We start from the raw sequence: 21,582 nt of genomic DNA on the forward strand, positions 1-21,582 counted from the left end.
TATCAGGAAGGATATACTATTAGAGGAAACAAAGGGCCTGATTTAGAGTTTGGTGGATGCGTTACTCCTTCGCATTTGTGAGCGCCCATCTTCCAACCTCTAAATCAGGCCCATCACGTGGTTTTAAACTAGGAGTAAACGGCTTAGGTTCTTCTACTGCCTCACTTCTTTCTTTGCTGTTTTGCACTTTGTGAAGTTCTAATAATGAATCTTCCCTATTTTTTTATTTAGATGCTACAGTTGGGGTGTTCCATTTAAGATCCCCTAAAGGGCAGTATAAATGGACCTATGATGAGGCAACTAAAGCCTGTGCAGATGAAGATGCTACAATAGCTACTTACAATCAACTGCTATATGCTCAGAAGGTAAGACATGTTGAACTTTGGGTTTCAGTAGCATCAGAAATTTGAGTATTAGTTGGGGGGAAGTGAGAACCCACCTCAAATATTAATCAGTCCTCATCAGGGTTCCAGGATGTTGCAGTGGCTCCCAATCTGTGTGCTGCGGCACCACGGTGCTCCGCCAAAACTAGCCAGGGGCACAGCGAACAGATGCGCATCAAGCACACAGTTTGGGAACCACTGCACTAAGTTAAGTAAATAAACTTGTGCTTAAGCCTCTGGTAGCTGGGCACAAAGAAGTCAGTTTTAATTTAGAGACAATGAGTAAAATATACATGCAGTACCCAAACAGTAATAAAGTGAAAACAAAACACAAGAACAACCCCAAAACAATTTAGAAAAATAGAAAATATTTTAATAAATGAAATGATACCAAAACAACGAAAATCCAAGGAGAAGAAACAGAGAGATTAATTTTTAAAGTTTGAAGTGAAAATAACACCAAAAGCACCCAGGATCAGATGTACAAAGCTATTTTGCAGTATCAAAGTGCGAAATTCGCCTTTTGTGACCGCAAAATGACCTTTTTGCATATACTATCCCTATTCTGTGAGTCAGTATCCTGTTATCAACTTGCAAAACAGTAATACTTGCAAAATAGTGATTGCGACTCGCGATTAGGAAGGGGTGTTCCAATAGCATCCCTTCCTAACAGAGACTAGCAGGCCTGTATATGATTGTTTTGCGACCTGAATGCGGTCGCAAAACAATCACAGTTACCACCAGTTTCAAATTGGTGGTAACCCATTTGCAAATAGAAGGGGTCCCCAAGGTGCCCCTTCATCTTTGTGAAGGGGGCGCCAACAATTTTTCAGAGCAGGCAGTGTTCCCACGGACCACTGCTTACTCTGAAAAAATGTCACTGAACTGTTTATTTTTTAGGAAAACGGGCTGCATTTAACAAAAAATAAATGTTTTATTGAAAAAGCTTTCACAGATATGGTAGTCTGCTGACCCCAGCAGGCTACCATCCCTGTAACTGTGGCCATTCCCAAATGGGTCGCAATTTGTGCCCTGCCTCATGAATATTAATGAGGCAGGTACCTTGCAACCCATTTGAGAATCGCTAACAGTGTCTAAGACACTGTTGTACATTTTTTTTTAGACCCACAATTTGTGATTCACAAAAAAATAGCAAATTGCGGTTGCAAAAAAATGGATACTGCATTTTGCCCCCAACTGTGGTTATTTAGTCATGCTAAACTGGGTCAAAGTCAGAAGTTAAGGCCAGCCATGATGTATCATTGGTAGAATCCAGGGACCAGGTTTGTCCTGGTGGAAAGTTTACCTCCTAACTTAGAAACGTTTCTGGAGGTAAAAATGGATGCTGAGGAGTTATCTGTGGGGCAAGCAGGATATGAATCGAGGCTCAATGATGGTGTCCTGTTTCGGTCATTGATGAAGGCAGGAAAGCTCCTAGCAGGGACAGTCCAAAGTCCGTGCTTGAGAAGGCCTCAACATTGAACAGCTGCTGTTTGACATTGGTCTTGATGAATCCCTCCACTTTTGCTCTTAGAAACTTTTCTGGAAGTAAGATCTCCTTCAGTGGGGCAAACCTGCCATCTGAGGCCAATTAGTGATTCGATGTTGAAGGGTGCAGCTTCAGTGGTGATCCTGGCCTCCATGGCTTCTCCAGGCAGAAAATTGCCAAAAGGCATTAGTGTTCCACTTCTTGCAATTTGGAGACAGAAGGGGTGCACTCTCTAGCACCATCCCAGGATCTAGGACCTAGTAGGGCACCACATGGGGGTTAGGACTCACTGCAAAAGAGACCTGCAGCAGGGTCCAGGACAGGTCCTTGTGGAATTGGTCAGCTGGGCAGTTGTAGGAAGAAAGACCTCTGGAAGCTGAAACTCTGTCCCTGTAGGTCCAACAGCAGGTGAGTCAACTGACCACTGGAATCACTCATGGGGTCCTGTGTTCAAGGCAAGCAGGTTCAGTCTTCCTTCAGGTTTGTCAGACAGTAGGGCAGTCCTTCTACTGATTCTTCACAGGTCCAGGATTGGTCTGAGGAGGGTACCAGGGATGTCACATTTATGCCCAGTGCCAGCCTGTAGGTGGGGAATACTACTGGCAACTCCCTAACCAATGGGGTAAAAGCTCCCAGGGGTGACCCTACCCATGTTTGCAGAACCTCCTGCATGTTTTACTGTAAGTTATCCCAGAGTACCCCTCTTTCCCTAAACCCAACATGGCAGAACTTTAATTCTTTGGTCAGAGCTCCCTGTGCCCGCTTAGAGGTGTGGCTGTGATAATGGGCAAACCTTCTCTTGTGGTCACTTCAAAGAGTTCTGGGCCTCTAGCTTTCCCTCCCACTAGGTTTGGGACTCGTAGTTGTAAGTTAAATCCACCATTGACAGGGTAGGCATCCTTTGAAGTTCGGGAATGGACTGAGCATAGCCCCCAGGCCATCTTGCTCAAGAACACCTCCCCAAACTCAAGCCCTTTGTCCACTATCTGGGAGCAATCCACATCCCAACACAGGAGAGCCATAAGCAGTCATGTGACTCTGGTAGAAAGCCCCTTTTGGCTTTAAGCAGGAAATTACAACTTTCTAACAGTCTCACTTCCAACATAGTAATATAAAATCCATCTTGAGCATTAGGTTGGATTTTTAATTACTATTAAGATTAGTCCTATAATCATTCTTCTAGCTTCTTTCAAACTGAAATTAAGCATTATAAATTGTTATAGTGTAACACTGTATTTCCCTATGGGAGAGTCAGCCTCGCCATAGTGAAAAGCGACTTTGGAGGTTTTTTTCTGCCAGAATATATAACATATTAAAAGTACATAACCTGCTTTTTACATACCATGCACCCTGACCTGGGGATGTTTAGGGTTTACTTGAGGGGCGAACTATTAAAAGGGAAGGTTTACGTCTGGCAAAAGTCTTGTTTTGCCAGGTCAAAATGGCAGTTTAAAACTGCATACCCAGGCTGCAGTGGCAGACCTCTAGACATGTTGTAAAGTGCTATTTTACTCAAGGGCATATTGAGTGCTGCACCATACAGAGCCAGGGTACATGTGGTACCATAAACTAGGGACCTACTAGTACATTAAAGGTGGCAGTTAGGGATATACCAATTCTAACATGTTTAGATAAAAGAGAACAAGCACTTTATGTCAGCAGGAGTAAATTGGGCTGAATGGCCAGTACAAAATGTGGAAACAGAAAAAAGATAGTGCTGCAGATCTAGACTGTCCAGGGGAAGACTGTGGATTGGACAAAGTGTCTGAACCTGTAAAGAAGCCCTAAAGGACTATACGGGCCTTGCAACTGCGATGGCAACTTGCTGTCCTCTCTCAGGGAAGATTTCAGGTGGAGGAGGAGGGCACTGTCATCTGCATGGTCATGACTTAACACCCGAGCCTGTTAGGCATCAGTCACCCCCTCCTCCTCATGCATAGACCTTTTCTAATTGCACTAGATTGGAGGTGACCATATACTGAGAAAAGCGCTCACATGCCCCAGATAGCATAGGAAAGGACAAAGGCCCTAAAGTGACGCAGACAAATAAGATCAACCAATACACAGACCTGGGCCCTGGCCCGCAGGGAATATTGCAGGAAAAGAGGCCTGGCCCTTGGTCTGGGAGTCAGCTGCTGGCTATGGCCGAAAACCCTGGTGGCCATACAGGGCACCAGAGAGGCCCTAGAATCTAAGATGGACACGTCTGGACTTAAGTAAGGTGGCTGAGGGAGTGGCAGGCACTGAGGAAGATATCTCTACACTACAACAGGAAATCAAAATTCTCCAGGCCACAGTGGCGAGTCTAAAGTGCAGTGCATCACTGATGGAAGGCCACATGGAGGATGCAGAGAAACGATCTTAGCAAAATAAAATACACCTCATTGGCTTTCCAGAGCAGGCGGAGGGTCCTGCTGTAGAATTATTCCTAGAGGACTGGATAGTAAACACACTTAAAGCTGAGCATCTATCCAACTTTTTCACAATTGAGCGCAGACACTGTGTCCTAGTAGCAAAGCCACGGCCTGGCACACCCCCAGCCCTTATTGCAACTTTACTCAGCTCTAGAGATCGATATGCAATCCTTCAGCATATGCGCACTCACATTCCCCCAAGATTGGAGGACAACCAAATTCTCATTTTTCCAGACCACACCCGTAGGGTTCAGAATCTCCACAAACATTTTCTGCCAATTAAAAAACAGCCATGAGAACATTACATTAAATATAGCCTTTTGCATCCGGCTAAGGTCAGAATACAGCATAACGGCCGGGCTCTGCCTTTCAATTCAGTCAGAAAACTGCAGACTGGTTTCATACTTTGTGCATCAGAAAAGTGCAAGAACCCCTAGAGTGGAGAGAACAGAGACGGCGGGGACTGCACAGATCTGACAAAAACAAGGCAAAACTACAAAACCCTACAAGCTCCCTGATGGAGTGACAGGTAGCTGCAGCCTGGTCTGCCCTGATGAAACGCTACAAACTGAAGCTACAGAAGTGTTAACCCAGAACTCCTTTCCTCAAATCCGGGCTGTGCTGGGCATGCTGAGTGGCAACACAGATGCAAAGTGACCTTTTGAAAACGGCCTGATATTGCTGGGTTTGGACGGGATTCGTTGTAATAGATGAGGGATGAGAGACCTGGCTTGCCCTGGTACACATTACTGTTCACACTATGCAGATGTAGAGATGGAAGCAATATGTGGCCCACTGCTTACTGTGGAAAACTCACAGTATTAACCGACCAAAGTATGCTTATTTTGATTGCAAATAATTATTGTTTTTACTGTGGGGAGACAGCAAGAGCTCTGTCTGCAGATTGCTTCAACACTTCACATGTCCTGCAATTCAGGGGGGCTGTGGCGACTCAGGTGGTACCTACAACCACAGTTAGGTCTTCTTAACGTTCAGTTGTAGTGATCTGGGGTGGGCAATTGGGGCAGGAATTGGGGCTCTATTGGCCAAAGGTTGTTTCATGGAACTATGTTTAATCTGTCTAAGGGAGGGACTAAAGGTGGGAGTGTAGAGGGTCATATTGACACCAGTTTATTGTTGAATGGAAAGCTTCCATGGTCAATTGGTGCAGTAAAAAGCATCACAGGCAATTATTAATCCTACAGAGGCCTGAACAGTGCATTCACACCCATTATGAGTAGCAAAGAGAATTAATACAAATTCCTTAAAGGAAATGTTAGGGCCTTAAATAATCCCAAGTAAAGAAAAAGGGTACAATGAATGCTTACCTCGGGAGATATAGGGTAGCTGTAGTGTTTTTTCAGGAGACTCATGTATGGGGGGGGACAGTGCTTAATCTGTGCTTGTTGTTTCCACTGCGGAGCACCAGCACTTATTTGTCTGCCACAAGCATTTACTGTGAGCAAAAGACACATATGTGAAAGTTGGAGGAAGAGAAAAATGAAAAAGTGTCACAAAGGGAGAAAGCAGGAAGCTGCAGGAGTGAGCTGAAGGGACAAGGAGTGGCTGTAAATGGATTGAAGAGGCAGAGATAGCATCAGGATTAGACTGCCTCAGTATCCTGTGCTCGCATATTTAATTGCAGCAGCCGTGTGTTTAAAAGGAGGGCTTTGGGCAGCGGCATGTTTTTGTTTACAAACTAAGCACTGGGGGGGCGATTGTTTTTTATCCCTACGAAGGAGTTGGCGAGAGCAGATTAAAGCCACATCCTATTCAGACTATGCACATGGGACACTCATAGGTGGCACCGGGGACATCATTTAAGAAAAACCCAAGTACAGGCGGATACAGTCGGACACTGAGGGACAATATGTCATACTCATGGGGACACTAGATGGTCATGAACTCTGCCTTATCAATGTGTATGCTCCCAATGTTGATGATGGAGCATTCTTTGGTAGGGTACTGGCGGCAACATGGGTATCTTGCGAGATTGAAGTACTTATGGCAGAGGATTTTAACTGTGTTTCAGACAACAGAATGGATATATCCCCTCACAACCCACTGCTAAATCTAATATGACGTTTGTACTTGCACAGCTACAGACGGGGTTGGGCCGGGTCAGCATCTGGTGAGTACATCACCACGACATCCAAAAATATTTCTGCTACAAACTTGCGTCAAGTACATACTTTAGAATCGATTGCATCCTGTTCCAATGCATAGAAACACAGTGAATACAAGATACATCATGTTTGGGGTGCTATATCTCTGATCACTGCCCACTGCTACTAACATATGTGCTCACCCAGACACTGTCTAGGATATCACTGAGGCGGTTCCGGGTGGAGGCACTGGTGGACCCAGTATTTCTTATCACACTAAGGGAAGCCATTGATCAAGATTTCAGTACTAACTGGGACAGTGCAAGTAGCAGGGCAATTGAGTGGGAGGAACAGAAGGTGGTCTTCAGAGGTGAGTCAACAGAAACATCGGTGGACATTAGACAAACGCTGGAGAGGGAAATGACACAGGGAGAGATGGATTTGGCGAGGTTGGAGTGGACGCTGGCTGAAACGCAGAGAAACAGAGCTATGTGGGATAGACAGAGACACCAAGTATGGTTGGTTGTGGGACCAATCAGATAAACACGTACAAACTACGAGTTGTCATAGACTGTAAATGGAGGGTGACAGGGCAGGACAAGACATCTACTGGTGCGCCTAACAAAGTCTGAGACCTTGGCACAGCCAGTGCTGGCATTGACAACATGTGAGGGGCGAGTAGCTGCAACACAACAGGAAATTGGCAGGATTACCACTGGAATGACTGACTCATGAAGACAGGGAAGCACTCTGGGACCCATTGACTAAACAGGCAATTCGGGGAGCAATAGACTCCATGAAAATTGCCAAGTCTTCTGGTGGAGATGGGCTCCCAATACAGTTTAACAAGGCTTTCCCATAAGTTTTAGTGGACAAACTTTTACCAGTATACAAGGAGGCATTCAAGAAAGGCCCTGACACTATGAGAGAGGTCCTTATAGTCCTGATCCTGAAACTTGCCATGAACCGATGGAGGTGGGCTTTTATTGCCCACTGTCAATGTTAAATATTTACCAGAAAATACTCAGTCATGTATTGGCAGTGAGGATGTTGCTGTGTCTCCCATGCCTGATACATGTGGATCAGTCGGGTTTTATCCCCCGTCGGAGCACTTTATGTAATATCAGATGGCTAATGCATGTACTGCATACCCCAGATCAGGTGGATGACCTGTACATATTATCCGTTCTAGATATAGAACAGTCATTTGACTCTGTGTGCTTGGACTATGTCTGGCAGGTGTTGGAAGCATTTGGGCTGGGCTATACCTATATAAAGTGGGTGAAATTGTTATATGAGCGCCCAATTACGAGGTTTGATACTGGATGCTGTGTGTCTACTCAGATCTTTCTACAATGCAGCACACAGCAGGGGTATCCATTGTCACCCCTGCTGTTCATCCTAGCAATGGAGCCCCTGGCCTGCCATCTCCGGTTGGCACTACGAGGTGGGGCATACGAGTGTGGCACACAGAGCATGTGGTCTCACTCTATGCAGAATACGCTATGATTTACCTCTGTCAGCCTGACCTGTCTCCTCCGATTCTGCTAAACATTATGCAAAAGTTTGGGGAACTATCAGGCCTCCATGCTAATAAAGCTAAGTCGGCACTGTTCCCGATAGGGTCACTAGAAAAGGTGTCGTAGTCCTGTTGCAAAATGGAAAATGGAAAAAGTACAGTACTTGGGAAGCCACATCATGAATGGGGAGCAATCAATAAACTACGGAAACAGGCCGGGTGGTCAGTAATTTGCACCCATCCATAGACTTCTGGAAGACGATACGCCTGTCTTTAATGGGTAAGATAACCCTTTTTTAAATGGTTGTATTGCCCAGGTGTCTATATATCCTGCAGGACCCCATGTATGAAATCCCTTGTCGAGTTTTTAAAGATTTAGACAGACCTCTACTGCAGCTCTTGTGGGATTGAAAGCTCTGTAGGGTCAGACTTGCCACCCTTAAGAGGGCATGGGGCAGGTGGGTTTGGAGGTCATGGACATAGAACTTTGTTACCCAGTGGCCCACCTCTAACATGCATTTTATTGGTTTGATAGAGAGGAAAATTGGGAGAGGTCACACTTAGCTGGCTCCCATGACGGGCACCAGTTAGGTGAGCTCCTGATGAGGGGCAGGAATGACCCACATTCATTACCCATGCAATACAGCAAGCGGGCACTATATGCTTCGGACCTGGACATATGGATTGTACATCCTTTTTTGCCCAAATAGCCCTGACGATGTCCACTGACAAGTGGCAGAAGGGTGACTGTTCTATGCCCTTTGACCTATATCCAGGTGACAATTTAATCACCATGCAGGATGGCGTTGACACACTTGGACTCAGACGGGCCAATTTTTGCAATATGCAAAGTTGGCCGTCACCGCCAGGCAGCTCTGACCACCATTCCCTGAAGCTCCGGAACCCACATAATCATTAGTTATTATGTTATCTTTTGCTCGTGGTTATGGGCTGATAACACACCTCTATCGGGCATTTCGAGTGGATAGTCGCGTGGCGCAGCTCCGTGTGGAAGAAACATGACAGTGCGCTAGTGAAGAGCCAATTAAACCTAAGGAGTGGGGGAGAGTGCGCGTTGCGGTGAAGGGAGTTTCTTTCAATGTGCACTTTAAATTGATACCATATAATTAGGTACACATGGTCTACCTCTCGCCAAAAAAGCGTCATGCTATTTATTCTAACAGGGCGTCTAGGTGCGCATGCTGTGGCTGCGGAGAGGCTTACTTTTCACACATAGGCCCATATTTATACTTTTTGACGCTAAACTGCGCTAACGCAGTTTAGCGTCAAAAAATTTTGCGCCGTCTAACGCCATTCTGAAGCGCCATGCGGGCGCCGTATTTATGGAATGGTGTTAGACGGCGCAATCAGACCGGCGCTGCCTGGTTTGCGTGGGAAAAAACCACGTAGACCAGACAGCGCCGGCGTAGGGGGAAAATGGCGTATGGGCGTCTTAAAATGGGGCAAGTCAGGTTACGTCGAAAAAATCGTCGTAACCCGACTTGCGCCATTTTTTTTCGACGCCCATCCCCCATCAACATGACTCCTATCATTGTAAAGATAGGAGTCATGCCCCCTTGCCCAATGGCCATGCCCAGGGGACTTCTGTCCCCTGGGCATGGTCATTGGGCATAGTGGCATGTAGGGGGGCACAAATCAGGCCCCCCTATGCCACAAAAAATTAAAAAAAAAATACTTACCTGAACTTACCTTAATGTCCATGGGATGGGTCCCTCCGTCCTTGGGTGTCCTCCTGGGGTGGGCAAGGGTGGCAGGGGGGGTCCCTGGGGGCAGGGGAGGGCACTCTGGGCTCATTTTGAGCCCACTTGTCCCTTAACGCCATGCCTGACCCAGGCGTTAAAAAGCGGCGCAAATGCGCCGTTTTTAGCCACGCCCACTCCCGGGCGTCTCTTTTGCCCGGGAGTATAAATACCACGTAAAGGCCTGGGAGTCATTTTTTAAGACGGGAACGCCTCCCTTGCATATCATTAACGCAAGGAAGGGGTTCACGCTAAAAAATGACGCACATTCCGGGAACTTTGGCGCTAGACGCCTCTAACGCCATAGTATAAATATGGCGTTAGTTGGCGTTAGTTTAGCGTCGAATTTGCGTCGAAAAAAACGACGCAAATTCGGCGCAAACGGAGTATAAATACGGGCCATAGTGTGGCGGTGCCTAGTTATTACTATATCTTGGACAGAAGTACTGGCCCATATCAAAACCGTGACAAGGTGGACGGTTCCCAGAATGATTAAGCAAAGCGTGTTGGGCTCGCTTCCAGAAAAGCCCCAAAAAAGCTAAGGAGGAGATTCAAAACGGCGGGGATGATCGTAGCCAAATGACACATAGCAATTCAGTGGCTGAGAGCTGGACCCCCGATGAAACAGACTTGTAGGGATAACCTGCTGGAATGGGCGTGGGAGAGGACGCACATAGGACGTCAGGGTGGCGCACAACTTGCTTCTATTGGGGAGGGGGAGATGACGCGGACGTTAACAACTGTATTGGATGACTCTACACATTATTCAATGCAGATGCTATACGTAGAGGACACTGTGCCAAGACCGGAGAAGTACACGAAGTAAATAAGGAGTGCAGTCCACGAAAACCACACAAGAACCAGAGTCCAAATCACATAATGTTTCGCGTGCGAAGCCTTATTATAATTATCTTTGCTGCCCGGTAATCCGGGGGAGGGGGCGTTGATAGGTTCAGAGGAGTTGTTCTGGGTTGTTCTGCACTTCCCTGAAATGTGTTTAAATACAGACTACTGCTGGGGTCAGTTATAATCAGGGCTTTAAATGGGAAAAAATAAGTGCAGGTACTCATTAACATGAACTAGTAGTGTGGTGGGTGGGGCTAGGGGTGGGGCTAAGAGCAAGACATGAGGATACTTAGACTTATATACCAGTTGCAGCACATACCAAGGCCCATGAGAAATGTGTTTAAATAAACAAAACAAGTTAACTCGTTACACAAAATGAAAGCAAAACACAATTATATTTATCTTAATGCCATACTGTTATTTGCTGTCGTTTTGCACAATACTATATATTCTTGAACGTGCACACACAGAAAGAAACAAACAGACACGCAGACACAAAGCATTACACACAGTCCTCCTTAAGGTGTTCAGATTCTCTCTCGCTTTCATTTGCTGTCTCCATTCCCGTGTTTACACAAATTCACACGATTGTGTAAATGTGATTGACAGCACAGGGCCCGAATGGACCCTGTTCTGTCAGACACAGCGTGATAGTGAATACCCAGACATTAGGCAGATAATCCCTGCTGAATAGCACAACAGGGTCAGTTTAGGGCCGTCAGAGGCAGGTTCAACTCTGACAGCCTAGTGCTCACCAGCACTATCAGCTAATGAGACTACCTTTCATGGGTACCAGTACTCTCCTTGGCAGCAGAGAAGTGCCGGTACTCAGATGTTACATTATTGTTGCAGATTGTGTGCCGCTGTCATCCATGTGGATCGATGACTGTACTTGTTGAAATACCAATAAAACAACTTTTTAAAAAGGGGTCAAGGTTCATGCGTAATTAAAAACAGTTTATTGTAATAATAATAAGCCAGGCCCATGGGAAAGGTAACATTTGCTGTTGTGAGGCTGGACATTTGGAGTAAGTCATCTAGTCAAAAGGTATTCGTAGTTAAATTACTATTGAGATTCAAAAATACACTTTGGATAGCACAACAGAAAGGCTAACGTTCATGTCCCAGGTTCCAAATAATGTGGTCTTCAATCCAAAAGTAACGTTTCCAACACCAAATCACCAGGTGTAAGTCACAACAAAAGCGTAGTTGTACAAAAGCTTTCTCAGTAAGTATTGCAGATAATATTTTCCGTTCTTATGTGACCCTTTGTAAAATCACCATGGTGTAACCTAAATAGAAAATATCATGACGAAAAAAAACCTTTTAAAATGTGCACCATCAAAAATCCAACCTAACTTTAGAGTGGATCCGTACAACCCCATGGGTGCCATGAGAAGTAGCATTCCTGATACTTCTCATGGCGTCCATTTGTAAAACACCACCTTTCCCAGACCATCACAAAACGCACTGCATTTATTTCATTAACCCCTTCGCTGCCAGGCCTTTTCCCCCTCCTGTGCCAGGCCTTTTTTTGGCTATTTGGGGCAGTTCGCGCTTAGACCCTCATAACGTTTTGTCCACATAAGCTAGCCAAGCCAGATTTGCGTCCTTTTTTTCCAACATCCTAAGGATTCTAGAGGTACCCAGACTTTGTGGGTTCCCCTGAAAGAAACCAAGAAATTAGCCAAAATACAGTGAAAATTTCGTTTTTTTTCAAAAAAATGGGAACTAGTGGCTGCAGAAGAGGGCTTGTGGTTTTTCCCTGAAAATGGCATCAACAAAGGGTTTGTGGTGCTAAAATCACCAGCTTCCCAGCTTTCAGGAACAGGCAGACTTGAATCAGAAAACCCAATTTTTCAACACAAATTTGGCATTTTACTGGGACATACCCCATTTTTACAATTTTTTGTGCTTTTAGCCTCCTTCCAGTCAGTGACAGAAATGGTTGTGAAACCAATGCTGGATCCCAGACACCTAAACATTTCTGAAACGTAGACAAAATTCTGAATTCAGCAAGGGGTCATTTGTGTAGATCCTACAAGGGTTTCCTACTGAAAATAACAACTGAAAAAGAAAAATATTGAAATTGAGGTGAAAAGAACAGCAATTTTTCTCTACGTTTTTCTCTGTAACTTTTTCCTGCAATGTCAGATGTTCGAAAGCAATATACCGTTAAGTCTGCTGGACTCCTCTGGTTGCGGGGATATATAGGGCTTGTAGGTTCATCAAGAACCCTAGGTACCCAGAGCCAATAAATGAGCTGCACCCTGCAGTGCGTTTTCATTCTATACCTGGTATACAGCAATTCATTTGCTGAAATATAAAGAGTGAAAAACAGCTATCAAGAAAACCTTTGTATTTCTAAAATGGGCACAAGATAAGGTGTTGAGGAGCAGTGTTTATTTGCACATCTCTGAATTCTAGAGTGACCATACTAGCATGTGAATTACAGGGCATTTCTCAAATAGACGTCTTTTTTTACACAATCTCTTATATTTGAACGGAAAAAATGTAGGAAAAGACAAGGGGCAATAACACTTGTTTTGCTATTTTATGTTCCCCCAAGTCTCCCGATAAAAATGATACCTCACTTGTGTGGGTAGGCCTAGCACCCGCGACAGGAAATGCCCCAAAACACAACGTGGACACATCACATTTTTTTAAAGAAAACAGAGGTGTTTTTTGCAAAGTGCCTACCTGTAGATTTTGACCTCTAGCTCAGCCCGCACCTAGGGAAACCTACCAAACCTGTGCATTTTTGAAAACTAGAGACCTAGGGGAATCCAAGATGGGGTGACTTGTGGGGCTCTGACCAGGTTCTGTTACCCAGAATCCTTTGCAAACCTCAAAATTTGGCTAAACAAGCACGTTTTCCTCACATTTTGGTGACAGAAAGTTCTGGAATCTGAGAGGATCCACACATTTCCTTCCACCCAGCATTCCCCCAAGTCTCCCGATAAAAATTATACCTCATTTGTGTGGGTAGGCCTAGCGCCCGCGACAGGAAATGCCCCAAAACACAACGGGGACACATCACATTTTTTCATAGAAAACAGTGCCTATCGGTGGATTTTGGCCTCTAGCTCAGCCGGCACCTGGGGAAACCTAGCAAACCAGCGCATTTTTGAAAACTAGAAACCCAGGGAAATCAAAGATGGGGGGACTTGTGGGGCTCTGACCAGGTTCTGTTACCCAGACTCCTTTGCAAAGATCAAAATTTGGCCAAAAAAACACTTTTTCCTCTCATTTCGGTGACAGAAAGTTCTGGAATCTGAGAGGAGCCACAAATTTCCTTCCACCCAGCGTTCCCCCAAGTCTCCCGATAAAAATGGTACCTCACTTGTGTGGGTAGGCCTAGCGCCCACGAAAGGAAATGGCCCAAAACACAACGTAGACACATCACATTTCTTCACAGAAAACAGAGGTGTTTTTTGCAAAGTGCCTACCTGTGGATTTTGGCCTCTAGCTCAGCCGGCCCCAGGGGGGGCAGAAATGGCCTAAAATAAATGTTCCCCCCAGGGGAGCGACCCTTGCCTAAGGGGTTGCTCCTCTTGCGTGAAATTCACGTACAAAAAAAAAACTCCCTGGTGTCTAGTGGTTTCTGGCCTCATAAAAATAGGCCAATCTGCCCCCGAGGGGGGCAGAAATGGCCTAAATTATAATTTGCCCCCTAGGGGGGCGACCCTTGCCTAAGGGGTCGCTCCCCACCTCCAAAAAAAAAAGAAAAAAAAAAAAAAATCCCTGATGCCTAGAGGTTTCTGCCCCTGGGGGGGGTGGGGGAGGGGGGCAGAAAATGGCTTCCAAAAAAATGCCCCCCCTGGGAGCGACCCTTGCCCAAGGGGTCACTCCCTTATGTCCATTTCATTAAAAAAAAAAAAAAATCCCTGGTGTCTAGTGGGCGTTTCAAAAGCCGGATTGCAAGCAATCTGGCTTTTGAAACGCTCGGAGAGACTTCAAAGAGAAGGAAATTCCTTTCCTTCCCTTTGAAGCCTCTCTGGGCCTCCCCCACGTGATCGAAAGAGAAATGCTTTGCATTTCTCTTTCGATCGCGCTGGAAGCTGAGCTTTCAGCACGATAGGAGGAGGCCCTCTGTGATTGTCAGCGCGCGATGCGCGCTGACGTCACAGGAGGGGTGGGGGGGGTCGGGGTGGGGGTGGAAGGGGAAGGGCTTCCCCTTCCATCCCTGCCTCAGCAGAAGGGGGGGAGCACTAGCGCTCCCCCCAGTTCCCGGGTGTAGGACGAGGTGACCTCGTCCAAGGCACCTGAGGGGTTAACAAGCCCAGTTCCTGTCTATTTGTAAGTAGACAGGGCTGGAAGGTTCCAATTTTTAAACATCCAAGCTACATTAGGTGGTAATGGTGCAAGATCATTATATTACACAATCGTCACCGGCGCCGGATTGGGAACCCAAAGCAACCCAGGCAAATTCAGTCAGGAAGCATCCATATGTTGCCGACTGACCGAGCGCAACTATAAAGGGAATTGGGGGCGTTCACAAACTTGTCCCCACACCGTCCCCTCCACCCCCCATCAGCCCCGGAGGATTTTTTTTTGGGGGGGGATGAAAAAACTGGTGCATTCTACAATACATTTTTCATTGTATATTAAATTGTATTAGGGTTTAAAGCATAATGCATGATGACTTTACAGTGCACCAGCATACAACAATCTTTGTTGGGGTCATTCAATGATTCTCTCACTATCACCCTCCAACAGCGCCCCTCATCTTTTCATAACCCCTCTGTCATATAGATTACATTTATTTTACAGTACATCTCACACGAGTGTGGGGTCTCGGAGCATTTTACATCATGCACACATAAAGACAATGAATAATATGTGTGTAAATCAGTGTATAAAAAATATTATGTAAGATAAAGGGGACTACCAGGTGTAGGATTCACATGTCATCCATGCTGGTAGGCATTTTTGAAGAGTGCTTGGAATGGAGAAGCACAAACTCAGGATTCAAAACGTAACACATTGGTTATGGTTGGGTTTACTAATAAGAATTTATTTCTACCCAAACATACCCTTTTTAGCAACATTGGGATAATGAAAGACTGGGAAAAAACAGAACTTTCTAACCTGTACCATACTTTTTGCATGTAGCTCTTTGGCAGTTCATAACTCATTGTGCTAGATTACGATTCTAATTTATGAACTGCACAGTAACAAAAGGATCTTTGTGACAAAAGCAGTAACAGTGCTGTGGTCTGCGTGATACATGTTCTTTGCACCTGGCATGTTAGCCCTCTGTGCTATCTTAGGTGAGTCAAAACTGCCACTAGACAAAACTCTGATCTCTCTCCAGCAAGAAAATTAATCAGCAGAGATATCCTGACACCTTTGTTGTTGCCTGAAAACTGCTGGATATACAAGGAACTCTGCAGCGGGTGCTGTTAAAACCATAACATATTTCAAAACACAAGGAGGCTGGAAACAAAGTGAGTGCTGAGTGGATTATGCTGGCCTACTGATTTTGTTACTGGGGGCCAATATAGCAGCACTGCTGCAGAACTGGACCTCATTAATAAAATCGCCCCCTCTTCCATCCTCTCGGGCAAATGCCCACTGCCAGGTACAGCCAGTCCGGCCTTAATCAACAACTTCAAAATTAGAATAAAACAATGTGGAAACACACTGTGCCACTGTTCCTTAAAACTAATTGCCATGTATACAATTAACTGTAAATATTTACTGTAAAGTAGCAATATTGTGAGGCACAAAGTACATCTGAATCGCTGTAAAAAAATATACCAAAATAACAATTACTTAGAAGGTCAATCAAAAAATTCCTCACCACTGTCATAGGGGCAGGAACATAAATATACACTACTTATATTAGTCACCAGCCATCTCACCGTACTGTAAACCTTCCTATTGGCGTCCTGTGTAAGCACCATACTTATTGAAATAGAACATAAAAGCTAATATTAGGACAATCCATCCATGGCCACAACTATAGCTGCCATCTTCAAATGGCTGTGGATCATTTAAATATGTAACACTCTCACCCTATGACAGTAGTAAGGGAGGCAGTTTGACACAGACCAAAGTAAGATTAGTCCCAGAGGCCAAGAAAAGCTCTAAGAACCACACAACTAGAAGAAACATTGGAGATTGGTATCAAGATGTGAATCCAAGATGGGATAAGAGTGCATGCCGGTAGGGAACCAGGTCCAAAGACAGTGTCCTGGAACATAGAACACTGAAGGAGAAAGAACTAGGCAAGAACAGCAAGGAGAAGCTGGAAATCACACTTAGGAAAAAAGGGATCAGACGAGGAATGCTGACAAGCCCTGAATTGTGGAGCAAGACAGAGAACCACAGTTGCAGACCAGTTCTAACCAAGAACAAATTGGGGAGTCAGAAATATGGGCAAACTCTAACAAGGTCAGACAGTATGTGCTGCATTACTATATAATGGCCCAACAGAAAAGTGAAGAGCAGATGAGGCTGCTGTTAACCTATTGCTTAATTTGTGCTTGCTGTTTCCGGTGCAGAGCACCAGCACTTAATTTTGAGGGACAGCACTTATTTTTCTGCCTCAAGCATTTACTGCAAGCAAAAGACATATATGGGAAAGACGGAGAAACAGAAAAATGAAAAAGCGTCACAATGAGAGAAAGCAGAAGGCTGCGAGAGTGAGCTGAAGGGGCAGGGAGTGGTTGTAAATGGATTGAAGAGGCCCAAGATGGTTTCAGGATTACGCTGCCTTAGTATTCCGTGTTCGCACATTTAATCGCAGCAGTCGCGTGTTTAAGAGGAGGGCTTTGGGCACCAACACGGTTTTATTTACAAATTAAGCACTGTGCTAACCAACCCACAGGTTTCACCAGAGGGGGGCGAAGAGCCATATGACAGATAACCCCTGGTTCCCCAAATGAAAAAAAACATAAAGAGGAAATAGATGCAGGGGTGACAGCAAGAAGGTGGAATAACGGCCCTGGAAACAGGCGCAGGGAGGCCATGGAGAGCCAGACCCTAATATGCTAGGGATGAAGCAGTAGGATCCTGGGTGAATGAGAAAGCAAACAAGCAAGTATTGTGACTAACCCAGAAAACATGGCACAGCACTGCAAGAGTGCAGAAAAGAAATCTGATCTGGAGGTGCCAGCCCAAGGGGCCCAGAGAAGTGAGAGGAAATTCCTCAACAAGATAGGTCATAGCAGAGTCTGACCAAGAATTCCATGCGCCCTTCCTGAGATGGCATCCTCAATTTGGAAAAAAGAGCACACTATTAAAAATATGCTAGTGAAAGCCACTCTAGCAAAAACAAAACCCTACCCGAAGGAGCAAACTAGTGGATCCACCAGATGATGATGTACTGAAGACAAGGGTGGATGCCCAAGAGTAGTCCATAATAGGCCAACTCATAGAATTCCTGTTCAGGGGGCTCAGGAATAATGTAGTAGCTCTGAGGGCAGACCTGAAGTGAGAAATGCAAGACATGAAGAAGGACGTCAGCGCTTTGGGAAAATGAGTGTTTGCACTTTTAGAGAACCAACAATAGGGAGTAGTTGTAGGTATTCACCAAACAAGAGCTTCTAGTTCTGCAGGGTCAAATGTAGTCCTACAGGGAAAGATAGAACACCCGGAGAACTGTACATGATACAACAATACAGTCTGAGGTGTGCCATGTAGTGTACAAGGAAAGGATTAAGTGGGATATGTCCAGAACCACTTCTAGGCCATTCTGTGGCCAGTGGAATCGGGCACTATAGATGAGCATGCAACACACAAACCAGCTGGCCGGCAACTAAGAGACATCTTCACCAGGTTACACCACTTCGAAACAAAGAAGAAGAAAATAGCATCAGCAAGGTAAAAGGGCAAAATTGTACAATAAGGTAGTAAGCCCCAGATATCAGGACCAATATACCTAGACCCCTGTACGGTGACCCTGCAAAAAGAAGACCTTCCATAAGTTGACAATTGTCTTAGAGCACATAATGTTATATACTCATGGACTGAGGTTGATATTTGCATGGATGGAGCAAATGAGTTTGCTGACCGAGGTGAAGAATATCCTGCAGATGGCGAGATCACACAAGGCAGGGATGGATGCAGCTGAATAAGATCTGAAGTGGCCTCCCTGACCATAAGGAGGGAAGTGGAAAATGTTGACAAGGCTCAGGCATAGAACACATCCATGCACGGATGACACAAGCAGATGGGAGAAGACCAGAGATAAAATAAGATAGGTGACATAAGAAATGTCTCCTGAGACACAGGGGATTGCTTAAAGTAGCAGAGGCAGATGGTAACCACCAAAGTATAATGGACCACAGAGAGACTTATAAGTGAGTACCAAGGATGGAAGGGAAAAGAGAATAAATTACAGGCTCATGTAAGAGGTGTAAGCGGAACATAGAGTTAGAAGGAGAGAGAGTGACACAAGAATAGACCTGTTTTCCGATCATTTCAGCTATGGTAGAATAGTTACTGGACTAGTTTGTGTGGTGGGACATCTTCACACCAGAAGAGGGAGCACTTGAACACAAGTAAATTATATCAGGGCACACATACCTTGTATGGCTGCCTCACCTGAGCAAGGTATACATGTTAGCTTAACAACACATTCACAGACACTGAAGACAATTACCCAAAACATCAAAGGCCTGAATGCTCTGATAATGAAGCTGGCAATACTGTGAATGGTGAAGGAACTGGAAGATGTTGGTGTCCTACAGGAGGCTCACCTGTTCCCATGAGATTGCCACTGACTTAGGTCCCACTGTTTCTGCAGCAGTACCTCTCAAGAGGACTGACCAAAAAAGGGGTGTAGCCATACCTATTGTGCAAAAATGTGAATGCGAGGAAAGTAATGTGACTTTGGACATTCAGGGTACGATTCTGCTGGTAATTAAGAAACTAAGGAAGGAACTCACACTCCTTGTGAATGTATATGCTCCAAAAACATGACAGGACACTTTTCTTATGGAAGCAGGCACAGCATCACTTGAAAAGGAGGGGCACATACATGCTCCTGGGAGGGGGACTCAACACAGTAAAGGGGTGAAAGGTAGATCCGTGCAGTGGACTGTCAGTTCAGGGACAATCACGGATATTTTGGGGACAATCACCAAAGTGACATGAGAATGGCTGGCACAAATATTTGGCATATGTAGCATCCAGACAAGATAGACTACACATTTTACTCAGATGCACACATCACTGATGCAAAATCAGATCACTTTCCTGTCACCCCAACTCTCCAGAGAGAGGTGACATATTCAGAAATAGTTTGCTTGAAAGTGTCCAACCATGCACTAATATCAACAGCCAAACAGCTCTTTTCGCAGCTGCGTGTCAGAAGTCTCAGAGAGGGCATCTTACAGAACCCAAAAATGAGTGACTCGCTGACAAAAAAGTAGACTGTTTCTGACTCGAAAAGGATACTGGAGAGGTTGACTTGGAAATATTGTAGCACTCACTAAAAACGGCTGCACAAAGAAACCTGATTGCTGCCTTACCAGGACTTAACAAAAACAGAGGAGAAATGCTAACATGACTGGAATTCGAACTGCTACAGCTTGAAGTTATTTATAAGTGAACAATTACCCAATAGTCTGAAAAAAACTACAGCATTCAGACCATGCGACAATGACAGGGTTGGCCTCAGGATAAACCAACAATTTTGTAGTTAGGGTAATAGAGCATGGAAATTACAAGCCTGCAAGCTACTCAACAAACATACACGCAGAAAGGTACAAGTCATCTATTTTCATGGGATGTTGATGGCCAGGTTGGATCCACTCATGCTAGACCTAATAAAACCACAACTATGAAGACAATACCAAAAAAGATTGCATTATGTACAATGTCCAGAGGACCGGAAAAATGCACCCCTGCTCACATTTAGATGTGGCTAAGGAATTTTACTGAGTCAATTGATGTTTTGAGGACCACATGGGGCATCAGAGTTCACTTCGGCAACGTGTTCAAGGCCTGGATGCTATGTGGTATATAGATTGTTACACCTGCATCAGAGTGAATAGGGTACTTTCAACAGCATTCAAGAACTGGTGATGAACAATAGAGCTGTTGATGGAAAAGATCCACAACACCAAGGAGATTCAGGGGTTGAAAACAGGATGCGACACAAGCTGTCCTTCTGTACTGATGAAGTCCTAATTGTGCTCATGAAATCAACAAGCTCTGAATCCTTGCTACTGAAGGTCCTGGAGGTCTGTGGACAGGTGGGAAGGTTCAAATTTATTTTACCAAAATCCCAGGCACTGAATCTCTCAATCAACCTGGACCAAGTAAGAGCGCAATTGACTCGCTTCCCTTTCAAGTCGGGCAGGCAAAACATTGAGTACCTGGATATAAAGATCACAAAATTGCTAGATAAACTAATAGAAGCAAACTACACCCCACTTATAAAGGACATCACAGGAATGGTGCATTGGGGGGCCGGCCATAGCTGTGCCGCATATCAACGGTCAAAATACAGTTTCTCTGAAGATATTTGATCTCATGCATACAATCCCACCTTTGTTGAAGGGAAGTACAGTTATAACAATACAGAGAATGATAGTTGAATTCATATTGGTGGGTAAACATTCCAGAACTGCCAGGTGTAAAGTGTTTAAGCTAAGGGCCGGATTTCAAGTTTGGTGGATGGCATAGTCCATCACAGATGTGATGGTTATCCTGTCATCCATATTACAAGTGTGAGCGGATGTAATGTACTTGTACTATGGTATGAGTATCCAATCTGCCAAGATCTAAACAAGGCCCTAAGTGTTTAAGTTAAACAAGGAGGTGTACCAGATGTAGTAGAGTACCATCAAACCTCTCAGTTGCACTTTCTGGTGGAATAGAGATGAACCAAGTCAGAAGAACAGTGATGCTTCCTAGATCAGGTGGTTGCAGGCACCTACATGTAGAAGGTCATTTTTCTGGAAAGCAGGCAGCGAGCTTGGGTGTATATTCATCACCAGTAGGAGCCACATGGTAGTAGGGAAAAACATAACAGTGAGAAAAGGACTGACTACATTCTCATCTCTATTCACTTTAATTGCTGGCACCCAGATATTCACCCTATTAATGAA

General features: G+C 44.9%; 1 protein-coding gene across 1 annotated transcript in view; it reads left to right on the plus strand.

Moving 5' to 3' along the window:
• The window catches only part of STAB2 (stabilin 2), an 805,158-nt gene that overhangs the window by 709,402 nt on the left and 74,174 nt on the right, over positions 1-21,582 (plus strand). Inside the window, 1 exon segment of the mRNA XM_069228991.1 lies at positions 232-365. Within this exon segment, the coding sequence (XP_069085092.1) occupies positions 232-365 (134 nt within the window).

Source organism: Pleurodeles waltl, chromosome 4_1, assembly GCF_031143425.1.
Source record: "Pleurodeles waltl isolate 20211129_DDA chromosome 4_1, aPleWal1.hap1.20221129, whole genome shotgun sequence".
NCBI classification, from domain to species: domain Eukaryota; kingdom Metazoa; phylum Chordata; class Amphibia; order Caudata; family Salamandridae; genus Pleurodeles; species Pleurodeles waltl.